The following is a 13,249-nucleotide window of genomic DNA, read 5'->3' on the forward strand; positions in this document are numbered from 1 at the left end:
TTTGCAAAACAGCCCCTAGCACATGTGAGAAAGGGTTTGGTATGCAACCTAACTGTAAACCATCAGGAGAGTGACACACGTCTGGAACCTGCCTGGCCGGTTTTAAACAACAGGCTCACTTGTTGAGCCCTCACTCACTCACTGCTCACAGGTAGACTTCACTTATGACAAAGTGCATGGGGGTAGAGTTTACCAGTGTTAAGAGCCAGTGACGAGCCAGACCTCCCCTGCACAAAGACATTATTTGACGAAACAGCGCTAGACAAACTGTAGAACCCACTTGATCTAGATCTTATTATACCCTCCTATAAATAGATCTGCTTCTGGGTCACTTTCACACGCCATCGTTTTTTCACATTGTGGAATGGCCTGTCTTTAATGATTGAATCATGATCGGTGGTATCTGGGACACAGTAGCAGGGGAAGGGATGTCTCTTAAAGGGGAGGGGGGCCATCATCAGTCCCTCCAGTAGCCTCCAGCTAGCCTCTGCTTGCTCAAGTAAATGTGTATGTGGTGGGACGGGTAGTCAAACGGGTTGCACCATGTTAAGTGTACACCTTGTGCTTCACGCTACATTCCATACCAACATCTCTGACATTCCTGTTCTTGTGACAAAGGCATGCTTTTGTTCCATACTCTGACCTTCCATATGACACTCAAAACAGAGCTAGACAAACTGTAGAACCGACTTCTCGATGCCTCACACACCGTTTTACACAGTGATATCCCCACGTATGGGAGGAAACACAGGATTTACATCTAAAGTGCTCTGATATGATCTTGCTGGTCAGACAAAGGCATACAACTGTGAAAAGGAAAAGTTTTGAACGCATCCAAAGTCATTAAAGGAGTAGAAAAAAAGATGACGTCAAACAAAGGAGGTCATGACCGGACCATGTAAGTCCAAACGTTGTTTGTTTGTGTCCCTGTCTTGAGTAAATCACTGGAGCAGCATAACAGTTTCAGCGGACATTCCTCCTTTCTTATACATGGAGGAAGCTCACAAAGATTGAGAAAGGGGACCCGTGGGTTGGTATGTAAAATGGTTCAAAATCAGGGCAGTTCTCCCCCTGTGGACACCTCTGAGGCGACGGTACAATAACCTGAATAGCAGACCACTGAATTCCATCAAGGGGAACAGCTCAACATTCAGAGGTTAGAACAGCCAGAGGAAGTTCTACACAGCCCTAATTAGAGTATTGGATTTGCCTTCCCCTTTTGATTCAGTTCGTTAAAGGTCAGAGATGGCTCATTGCAGAGGAAAGAACTCGTTCAGAACAACCCTAAAAAAATCATGAGAGCTGAAGGTAACTCTCCTTGACACACACAAACACCAGACTTCAGGAAATACTTGACATATCCTTGCCACGGAAAAAAAAATGAGAGAGAGACGGAGAGAACGGCAGATTGAAATGACAGGATTTTCTCTCTCTACTCCAAAAAGGCAACGATATCTCAGGGGAGAGAACACAGTGGAAATGTACTTTAAAAACACTTCTGTAGTCTGTAGCATGAATGTGTAATCATGATAAAATTATAATAATTTATGAAGGAACATTTAGTAGGCCTACATGACATCAACACAGTGCAATTCGTAGGCTAATACACATCTGGTGTACATGTGTAGGGGTCCTGCTTGGCGGCCCCCCGTACCACGGGTGGATATGGGAGAGTAAAGAGAAACACAACCTCTCCACACTGCTTATATGTACAAAGTGTGCATGTTTATGAAACCCTAGAAGATGGACTCTGACTGAACTGTTTTTCCATGTGAATTGACCACAAAACATTTCACTGAAGGAATAAAGGAATGAAATGGGTGTAATTCAATGCTTTTTGATACAGTATGTTAATCTTTAGGATTTTGTAGTAGGTTTTAGGGGCCCATTCAAACCACAGTTGTAAGCCGATTCTGGGATAGCGGGCTACCCTTTATAATTGAACATGATCCCATGCCCTCAGGTCAGCGCAAAGCAGGACAGTGACCCTTAATGTGGGATTGAATGGGATAACGCAAGAGTTTTGTACTATTCTATTTTGATTCAAGGTAGACTGCAGTATTGTGCAACGTCTAGGCTGCATTCCTGAGAAACGCAGTCAGAAATCCAACATTCCACACAGACTGCCAACAGAGAAGGAAATGGACTTTGACACATAAGAATACTCTTTCATTCTATATTTAGAGCTACAGGTACTGAACAAAATACCAGTCAGTTTGCTGTGAATGACGGGCACAGATGGTGGCTACAAATCACTATTATATTGCCATGAGTTCAGCATAAAGCAGGGAGAATATCCTCTCTCAAACTCTTAGTTAAAACCCCTCCACAGAGGAGTCAACAGATCTACACTACTATCCATTCTCAACTGTCTGATTAAGACATACTTAAACACCCTCTCCAGCTGTTTTACTCATCTGCAGTCCCACATTCCCAGCACAGCTCAATACCAACCCACAGGAGGGGAATGTCCAAAATACAAGCGTGTGAAATGGGATGCACATTATATAAATCCTAAGACCTGTCCAGATCTGTCTGATGCTGCTTCGCTAGGTCTGCTGAACCTGCGCTGAGCAGCCTCGCCCCAGTGGTCTGAAGCCTGCTGGGTCTATCTGTTGGGCATCTGTCTGTGGGGCATGAGCCTGGTGGTTGGTAAGCCTCTTAACTGGCATACCCACTGGACTGACCCAGCAGGGGCGGGTGAGGAAGGGCAGTGTTGGGCACACATGGGGGTAGAGAGTCTGAATTGGCCCCGTAGTGAACCTGGAAAGAGATTGAACACCCTTCACATCTGGGGATCGGAGCAGCTTTCACAGGCCTTTGCTCAGACTCCTGCCGGAGAGCTATGTGTGTTTGCTTCCCACTGAGACAAAGCAGAAGGCATTGAGCACAGGAATAACAAACCCTCTGATGACTGACATAGATACTCACCACCGGTGTTGTCAACAGATCCAACGATAAACAAAGGCACTCCTCTGACTGACCTTCACTTCCCCCTCACATGAGGAAATTCAGCACTACAATTGGTTGTGATGTAGGCTTTAGATGTGTTTTTTTCCAAGTGGTACAGTATGGGTTCTTCAAAAAGATTAGCAATTTCTCTATATCTTTAGACAACAAGTGAACACGTAACATTTTTTTTTTGGTTTGTTTTTCATTATATGGACAGGATATCATTATAAAGACAGGATATCAAACATTTTTGTTGAGCAACCTTGACACACTATGTGAAGGGACAAGTGTCTGAAGCTGAATCATTAGAAGTGGGAGGGGCAGGGCAGGGTCACTAAACCAGACTCCACACTGCCACACTCACTCAGTAAACAGAGCAGAAAGGAATGTCTAAAGGTACCTTAAATTATTGTCTTGACACACTGTCAGAACAATTTGCTCCACCTATAGCATTCCAATTTGGGACAAGAAGTGAATATGGCCAGCAGAAACTGCAACCGGCACCTTGTTATTTCAAGAACATATGGCCATGGGCTGTTGTGGTCTTTGTGCCTTTGTCCTACAATGCTCCCCTCCAGCTTCCCTTTGTTTGGTGTCAAAAGGGGAAAAGGAGGGGGGAGGATGGGATTACACAGAGACAGAGACAGAGACACACACACACACACACTACAGCATCATCAAGCCTCTCTACGGGAGGCAGCTCCTCACACCCAGCTTTAAAAAGAGGAATGTGCCACATTCTGTGACCAGACTGTACAACCATGCAGTTACCCAACAGAGAGGCATCCCAGCTGAAGTATTCCAAACATGAGAGATGGACCAGAGCCTCCTCTGTGACTTGGAGCGACAGGGTAGGGTCAGAAGTACTGAAGTACTTTACATTCCCAGGTGAGACACAGCAGTGACACAGAAGTTCAACACTACTTACGTAATGAGGCCCTGAAACAAGCAGAATTTAGTCTGGAACTGGAAATACAGGTTTAGGAAGAGAATAAACTATTTCCTATGTCACACTCCATTGAACTCAATGGCTGTGAGCCTAGTTTGAGAGTGTCTCTGGATTGCTGTAAAAACAATAGTGGTTAGGGTTATTATTAGGGTTAGAAAAGTAGGTTCCATGTGCAGTGCATTGATCAACCTGCAATAGAATCATACATCCAGAATCCCTCATTACAAACACGCCCTTCTCAAATCCTCTTGTGTACAATACAGCCTCTTAATGACATCATCAGCACACTCACTGACGTGGAATCTTCATTGACACCTTCCCCAAGTGGACTTTTATCAACACAACTTTACGTTAACCAACGTAAACCAACACCCAAATAATCACATTAAATGATACTTTTAAGTACTCACATCGTAGGCCTCCCTGCGCAGCCCCTCACTATTCCTCAGCCAGCAGCGGCTCAGCTCACTCAGCTCCACGATGGGCTGCACCTTCAGCCGTACACTCTCTCCAGACTGACGGATCTTCTCCACAATCTCATCCCTGCTCTTGTTCTCCACATTGTCCCCGTTGATCTCCACCAGCCTGTCTCCCGGCACCAGCCCCAGTGACAGGTCCTTGGTCGCGGCACCAGGCTCAGCAAAGTGCACCACGCGCCGGTAGACCCCACCGTCAGCCCGGCGGTCCAGCATGGTGGTCCTGCGCAGGGAGAAGCCAAAGTCCCCGGTCTTGCGTCGCTGTAGCTCCAGTTCCCTTGGCTCTGGCATGGGGGGAGCCACCACGGCAGGAAGCCGCAGGTCCACCGGGAAGGTCTTCTCCACCACGTCTGGGATGTGAACCGTCTTAGCAGCCTTGCCCCGGCCCTGTGACTGCTGGGAATCCTGTCTGTGCTGAGGGGCAAACACCTTGACCTCTGTCTGGGGGGATGGGGCAGCAGAGTTTGGCCCAGAGGGAATGGACCCCTCCGAGGGACTCTCCTCTTTGCTCCTCTGAGAGAAGGAGAAGCGCTTCATGATCTGCCCCACCTGGGAGCTCTGCTTGGTCAGGGAGCCGAACTTGGCTGCCCGCTCCTTAACAGAGGCGCGGTGGCCGTCCAGCCCTCCCTCTCCCTTTAGGTCATCACTGGAGCTGGCTGCACTCATCTGCCCCAGATCCAGGACCATGCTGCCACGATTGCTGAAGCGGTCTACGTCTATGTCGGTCAGGCTGAGCTCCGTGTTGCTGGCCACTTTGATGGGGATGGGGCTGGAGATCTCCAGCTTGCCCCTGGAGTCCCTCTTGGAGCCCCCTCGGTGGAGGTTAAAGAAGCCGCGCCTCATACTCATCTCCTCCAGGCTCTTCATCTCTGCCTGGGACATCCTCTCCTTTTTGTCCTTCTTGTGTTCCTTCTTCTCCTTCCTCCCCCCATCCTTCTCCTTGTCTTTCTTAATCAGGTGGAACATGTTTTGTTCCCCTCGAGATTGTGTAGGTTTACACCAAGGGGGGTTCCATACAAAGGTGAAGTATCAGTCTTTCAGCCCTAGTCAGGGAAGCAACTAGGTGACACTCTGGAATGTCATCAGCAGAGGAGCCCTAAGGAGAGAGGAGTCAATCAAGCAATCATCCAATATAATGACAATGAGATATCATTACAGATCATGTGTCATCCCCATGGGCGAAGGTGACTCATGACTTGTCACAGTGTTTTTATAACTTGGAAAGTCCAGGTTTTAACCTTTACAAAAACATATCATTGCTAAATGAACAGTCAAGTTACATATGAAGTTCCATTTAATGCCATGTGTAACCAGAACAACTGTCAGTATCCTTCTACATACTGCCAGGACCAGAGAAGAAGATAGTGTTACATGCAATGCATTTCAATGCATCAATTAACCTAATCACCAAGGCTTCGCAGGAGCAACCAAACACCTTTGTACAAGAGGGTATCAGATGTTAGAGCTAGAGGCTGCCTTTCATGAAATAAAGATGTAGCTTCCACCTTGAATTATCAGTGAAACTGTTCAAAGCTGTTGCACTACAGAATTATGTCGACAGTCTCTACACCAGATAATCATGGGTTTTCCTAAAACAGTCGGTATGTTGATACAAGTATGCCTTTCATAAGATTTTTTGTTGCAGGACAGCAATAGGAGGGCTAGGCATACAACACTGGAGATTGAAGCCTTGTGGAGCCTTCAGCAAACTTCTTAAGAGGTTATATAAATAAAATGTGACTGGGGGCTTTTGTTTCGGAAGAAGGCTGCCTCCACACCAGTACTCTTCACCCCTGGCCCTGAAAGGCTACAGTGCGAGTTGGCTTTTGTCACAGCTTAGACCTTGACACCTAAGCTGATGTGACGGGTGGGGTGTGAACATAGTTCTCCCGAGTGGAAGACCCAAGTGTCTACCATTAGGCCAAGAGGACATCCTCTAGGTCAGAAGGCGACACTTGAGTTTATATGTCTCAGGCAGGGCTACCTCATCACAAGAGCGTGATTCCAAATCACCTCTGCCACACTGAGCCTTAAAGGTAGACTCTGGGATATGACGTCATAGCAAAACGAGTGGGTCAAAGCTGCCAGAGACTTTCAAAAGCGGACATGCAGCATATTACACTGTACAGTTGAATGCATCTTATGTCGGAGGGCAGTGAAACGAGTGGACACTCTCGTTCGCTACAATATATTTGATGAAAGTTGATCTGTTTTCACAGATGAGACGTCATATCCTAGAGTCTACCTTTAACACACAGTGTTACATGTATGTGAGTGGACATGTCATTGTCCTATGATCAACATGTGGTGTCAAGATGTAGACTGCATGTACCGTAGGTCTGCAGTGTTTCCCTGTTCTGTTCAACAGGGACTCCAAGACATTTAAGATTGTTGCTTTTATCCCTGCACTGGTCAACCAATCAAATCATCAAGCCTTTAATCAATTCAATCAGATGCACTAGTCTAGGGCTAGAACAAAAATGTGCAATGGTTATGCCAAAGTCAGGTGCAGTGGTAAGCTCTGTCAGTTCTAGACTACACATGGCCCCCACAGTTCAGGGTCTGATCCCTGCATCCACCTTCCTACTGTGTCACCACTTTATCTCTCCCCCTCTGTTTCTATCTATACACGTCTAAATACACCACAAAAAACTAAAACAAAAGCAGGATTCCACTCATATACATAAAAAATACACGTTCCAGTACAATACAATTCATGTTGTAGGGTGTGCCAGGAACTGTTTTTTGTGAATAGAACAATAGTGACAATCTAGTCTACTATGTTGCTAGCTGGCAAAAATACAGACAGATGAAGTAATCAAAACAAATGACCATCAAAACTAACATGCAGTCAACAAATTCATTGCCATGGGCCAGTATAACAATTACAGATTGGTTGCACACAGCTGCTGCTTTAACCGCTATATTTAAAGTCATTGTGGGGAGATCAAAACATAGGAGTTTGAGGGGATTTATCTGTATAATTCATAATTGATACTTGTTCATATTCCTATCAGGTGAGGTGCTGGTTCAGAGGGCGCTTCACTCTACCCAAGTCCTACACTGGGAGCTGTCAGTAGTCCTGTCAGTGACAGCGTCCTAGTCTTATCTAAACTATTGTACCATTAAGATAGGTCATTCTAGAAAAAAACACTCCTTTTTTGACCTTATTATCTTTACAAGTTAAAGATTCCCTACTAGGCTGTGTCCTGTCTGTGCGCCTCGTGCCGCATGGCACTGCTGCCTTTTAGAACAGCACATACAAACATCTCCAAAAATCAATACCTTTTCACACATAGCCTATGCGGAAGGCATCATCTAAAGAAAGGACAGAATTACTTTAAAGGACGCATGGTGACACGGAAGCCTATAGGATATGCAGTGCGACACGCGAGCCACTTGTCCTAGGAGGAATATTCCCAGTGGGAAATAAAATAATTGAACATGAATGTAACACGCGAGTCTCGTTACCTGGAATGAAATATAGTCTATCCTGACTGCTACATTGTCGCTGAATTTAAGGGTTATTGTTGCGGCTAGTCCAAGCTTGCTCATAATGCGCTCCCTTTAAGCTGCTTTGCCCTCATTCTTTACCACACCGGTAGCTTCAGATGACAGACAAACAGTTCAATCAAGACAGGAAAGATGCATGTCCCCACATCGACTTTGAACAGTTTTTAAGAAATCTATTGCATCGGATACTCACCGCTCATTGATATGCGGTGTTGGAGTTGGTGGACACTGTTGGTTGCAGTTCGATGAAGGGTTGAGTGAGAATGTCAGTAGGTTTCAGCAGTTTTTATTGTACAGTCTGTGCAGGGCAGTCCATTAACGCATGAGTTGCTGTAAGCCGGCTCGCAGTGACCTCTCCTGGTTGGTTTGGAAACATTCGTATGGGATAAATGATTGGAATATAATAATTTGGTAGTATGTGGCTGCTGCCTGGTTTACACTGTACAGTGAAACTGTAGGCATGTACATGGCATGGACACTGTGCCATATAAATTGCATGGGCAGACAGTAGCCTACATAGAATGTGTGTGTGTGTGTGTGTGTGTGTGTGTGTGTGTGTGTGTGTGTGTGTGTGTGTGTGTGTGTGTGTGTGTGTGTGTGCGCGCATTAGAGTATTTCATATGTTGTAATCATTGATTTGACATTATCTAAGAATACAGTCTGTCTTAGCAAAGTCCATGACAAAAACATGGACTCTATCTTCCATCAATCCAAACTGGCAGTGGTAAAAGGTCATATTTAACAGCTAGAATATGCTGATACTGTTATGCAAGATCTTCTCCTATAGTTCCAGCTGTACAACTGTTTCATATGAAGCTGCTTCATATGAAAACCATACCAGTTGTCTTATAGAATAGCATCCTCATCTGGACTAAAGTTGAATGGCATACGTTTCTGATGATCATTTGTTTACACATGGAATTAAAAAAACACAATAATCTCCTTAGTTTAGCCTTGAATTTTATTCATTGATCTACTCAATCTTGATAACATTGTTTCAGCTCAAAGTCAGCCGGGCTGAATTTGTTGTGAAAATGCACCATCAGTCAGATAAGCAGCAGAAACACAGCTCAAATCAGTTCAGTAGCCATTTTGTACAGCATTGATTAATGCCAGGATTGAATGATGCCTAGCATAAAATACATGTCACAGTATTGAATTACATCATACTAAACAAAACATCATCATAACACCAAACAAAATATGGACACAAAAAAACTCCACCAAACCAAGATTTAAGTGCTTGGTTCTTAAAATGAGCTGTCAGCTCAACAGGGATTCTTGATACAGTATATACATTCCTCTCTAAAAAGAAGAGGTTATGACTAGTTCACTCAATATGCTGTCCTCTATTCTTCGCTATTAGCTTTTACTTTATACTATTCAAGTATAAAGTATTCTTGCATACATGATATTTTCTAATATACACAATGGACATTTAGAAACACTGCTCTTGTATAATCAGTTCAAGTGCTAGATCTTCTATAGAGCACATTTTCATCAAATGACAGCTTAATACACAACTCTGCTCAAAGTTACTCAAATCATCCACTAGATTAATAGAAAATGACAATTTAATACAAGATAATCAAAACAACAAAGATTTTCTCAATCCAAAGGAGTGTCACTTTTGAGATTCTAAGGTGGGGGAAAACTGGTATTGTACTGAAGATATTGCAGAAGTAACATGGATGGTGACAAAGGTGGTTGCACATTAAAGTGTATCATTTGTGTCCATGTATACACAGAAATGTGAGTATTGTACATGCAGTGTGTGGGCCTTTATGTGCTCTGAGCATGTGTGTCTCTGTCAGTAACTTTTTGATAGTGTGTTTGTTTTTAGTGTGTTATGGTTGTAACTTGTTTGTCATGTAAGGGGTCTTGTGATGTAATCGGTTGTGTGATGTAAGTGTCTACTTTTGTGATTTGTCTGAAATATTGTTTTCATTGTCTGCTGTCTTGGATCAGGTCTCCCTCAAAAAAGAGATGTTATCTCAATGAGACTAACCTGGATAAATAAAGGTTGAATAAAAAAATAAAAAATCTAACGATTCACTGCAAAAGACTCGAAGGACTGCTTTTGCACTCAGTCTTACTGGAAACAAATGTAATCAATCTTCAGATGAACACATGCAATCAGAGGAGGAAGCAAAAGAAAAGTATGAAACGGAAAGGTAAAATACACAGTTAGACAATTCACAGCCAGGACTTTTTGCCTCTGCCCATTTTGGCCATGTTAGCCAGTTTGGCCTTAGTGCGCTCTTTCTCATCTGGGCTCCTCTTGGAAGTACACTCTACTGTGGAGTCTGTCTCGAAGGAGATGGCGGGCGCATGTGTGGGCACCCCACTACTCTTCTCCTGGGACATGGGAGGGGGGGTCTGCAGGACCACCCTGCCGCGTAAAGAGTGTTTGAGCTGCAGCAGCAGTGGATTGTGGTCGGCATACAGGCCCACACGATCCATAGGGTCCCTCTCTGGCTTACAGCATGTGGAGCAGGCAGAGCAGAGCACACGGAAAATATAGACCCAGCCCAGGTAGTGCAGCTCCACAATGTTGAGGATGAAGCAGCCCAGACTGATGCTGAACATGAAGTTGAGGAAGATGGTCTTTTCTGTGGCACGGGACACAAAGCAGTCAGTCCGATTGGGGCAGGGGTAAGTCTCACAGCGGAAGAGGTGAGGCACCTCGAAGCCAAACATGTAGTACTGTCCAACCAGGAAGGCAATTTCCATCATGGAGCGCAGCATCACATGAATGATGTAGATGAGCAGCACCTGGCTGGAGAGCTCGGTGGGGTCCTTCCCCGTCTCCCTTAAGTCCTCCTCCAGCAGGCTGTGCTCCACACACCCGCCCTCCTGGGGGCCCCACTCCTCATAACGGGGGGTGAAGTTGGGGCTGCTGGCCTCCAGGGCTGCATCACCCTCCACCCCCATATGTTTGGCCCTTTCGCATGCAGGGGGGCGCTTGGCTACCACTTCTTGAACCTTCTCGATCTCTAACTTTTCGTCCTTTGCAATTTTGTGCAACACGTAGACAATGTAGAAGATGGACGGTGTGGAGACGAGCACGATCTGGAAGACCCAGAAGCGCAGATGCGATACTGGGGCGAAGGTGTCATAGCAGACGTTGTTGCAACCAGGCTGCAGGGTGTTGCAGGTGAACTTGGACTGCTCATCGCTATAGACTGCGTCCCCGACCAGGGTCACCAGCAGGATGCGGAAGATGAGCAGCATGGTCAGCCAGATCTTGCCAATCACTGTGGAGTGGTTCTGCACCTCCGTTAGGAAGCGGCCAAGAATGGACCAGTCTCCCATTTCTTAACCTGGGTGGAAACACAGATTAAAAACAGAATGCATAGATCACATGTAAAACATGCATTACTACAGCAATCATACATCATATGATCTGTGGATAGACTAGTGGTCATATATTCATGACAGTAATAAATCAATATAAATGCTACAGTATTTGATAGAGTGATGGAACCAGGCCATCTGCAGCATTAGTGTTTTACCTTATACTTTATCAAAGGTCTATAAATAGTTTTTACACTCACTGTTGAGTGCCCGTTGAGGGTGGGGCACATGTCAAGCTGGGCAGTCTGTGACAAGTCAGCAGATCCATGAAGCCATAAAACAGAACAACACATAATTCACTATCTAACACTCATGAGAGGCCTCAAAGTACTTTGATGTATGGACCTCTCACATGGGCATGTTTTGGACATTGTATCTATACACAACATGCTTACTTTGAAATATACAGCATTGGAACATGGTTTCATAGACAGGTAGATGCTCTTATTACATCTGTTGTGATGTGTGTATTCTCATAATATATTCTACTACGGTGTAGGATGACAAACATGAAAATACAACTCTCAAAAGTAGACAGAGCGAGTGCTTTATATTGTCCCTGATAGACAGTTTAAACTATGTCATGAACTGATATAGCTCACTAATTCTGTAAATGTAGCCCTCCTCTCACACTGTACAACAACAGTCCACGGTGAAAAGAAGTGCAGCATAGTCTGCCTTTGTCCAAATGCACAAACAGCAGCAAAAATGACACACGGCACAAACAGATCAAACATGACGAATGATTTTCAGAGGAACTTACCTTTGGGAAATTTGTTTCTTTCCGATCCAAATCTGGAAAAATGCCAAAGCAAGCAATCTGCATAACTATATTTGAAGTGGGAGCTGGTTACTGGATGTTATGGAGTCTATTGAGCTGGATGAGGGGAGAATGGGCTGACCACACATATTCCCTAACTCCATCTGAAACACTCATTGTACTGTATGTGAACAAAGGCTTTCAATGTACAGTGGGACAAAGATTTAAATGTACAATAGGGGGCACCTTTTCTGAACAGCCGCTCACAGTCAAGCACAGAGTTCAAAGAACGTGCTGGAAAAAATGTCAACAATACTGATTTGTAAATGGATATCTGCCTGCTTTGAGATGAGAAAATGTGATAAAAAGAAATGTATCATGTGAGACTGTTTATACACCTCTACTACTATCTACTCCTGTGTACTTTTGACTTTTATGCTTGAGGTAATTGTTTAATCTGTATAAACATATAACATTGTGCAGAAAATATGTACACCTAATCTATAATAAAGAAAAAAAACTGTCCCAAATAAACCTATAACAAAACACATAAAAACAAATGTCACAAATGTTAGCCTCTATACCTGTGTAGTAACTCAGTAACCACTCTAGTAACAACATTGTAATAGAGTTGAGCGGTTTGTGCTACCTATTGTTTACCTATTCCACTTGTGAGATAATACAAACCAATCAACACCAACATACCAAATACATACTTATCATATGATAACGTTTTAATCTAATCTTGCTACAGTAGCAAACACAGGTATAGGTATAGTTATAGGGGTAACTTAATCTAAAGTGTTACCAAGTCAAATGCTATCTGTCCTTGGAAAAATGATTAAAGCTGCCATAGTGATCATTGTCAGGCAGCACCCTAATGGTCTTTAGAGCCATCTCTTTATTTCAACACAAACAGATAAATGTACAATAACTTCTCAATGGCACTTATATAGCCAAGAACTATGAGAGTGCTCTCACAATTGGATCTACTCCACAGATCCACATATTGAGTCAGATAGCATAGCATTACTGTTGCTTGAAAGTAAATGCCAGCCAAATTTCAATACAGTAATACGCTATTGAAAAAAGTAAACACAAACCTATACAAATCTGCCCCCCTCGTCTCATTTTAAATCCTGCATAAGGCCTAATGATGTGTGTCATCAGTAAGTGCTTAGCAGAACTAAATGCATGTGAATAAAATCTTGCATCCTGTTTGTTGGGAGGGGAACATATACT

General features: G+C 44.0%; 2 protein-coding genes across 4 annotated transcripts in view; both read right to left on the reverse strand.

Annotated features, from left to right (window-relative positions):
* The window catches only part of LOC310824121 (unconventional myosin-XVIIIa-like), a 68,709-nt gene extending 60,561 nt beyond the window's left edge, over window positions 1-8,148 (reverse strand). For all 3 annotated transcript variants that reach the window (XM_083696970.1, XM_083696969.1, XM_083696971.1), the window contains exons 1-2: window positions 8,084-8,148; window positions 4,312-5,473 (exon numbers count right to left, since the gene is read on the reverse strand). In XM_083696970.1, the coding sequence (XP_083553096.1) occupies window positions 4,312-5,343 (1,032 nt within the window). In that variant the 5' untranslated portion in view covers window positions 5,344-5,473; window positions 8,084-8,148. The remainder of the gene's footprint in view (window positions 1-4,311; window positions 5,474-8,083) is intronic.
* Window positions 8,149-10,086: 1,938 nt separating this feature from the next.
* LOC310819280 (gap junction delta-2 protein-like) lies at window positions 10,087-11,205 on the reverse strand (the record flags this gene model as incomplete). Its single annotated transcript, XM_083690523.1, has 1 exon — window positions 10,087-11,205. One exon carries the CDS (start codon window positions 11,203-11,205, stop codon window positions 10,087-10,089), a length of 1,119 nt encoding a protein of 372 aa, XP_083546649.1.
* Window positions 11,206-13,249: the final 2,044 nt, after the last annotated feature.

The sequence above is a fragment of the Argentina silus genome, assembly GCF_951799395.1.
Source record: "Argentina silus genome assembly, chromosome: 2".
In the NCBI taxonomy this organism is placed as follows: domain Eukaryota; kingdom Metazoa; phylum Chordata; class Actinopteri; order Argentiniformes; family Argentinidae; genus Argentina; species Argentina silus.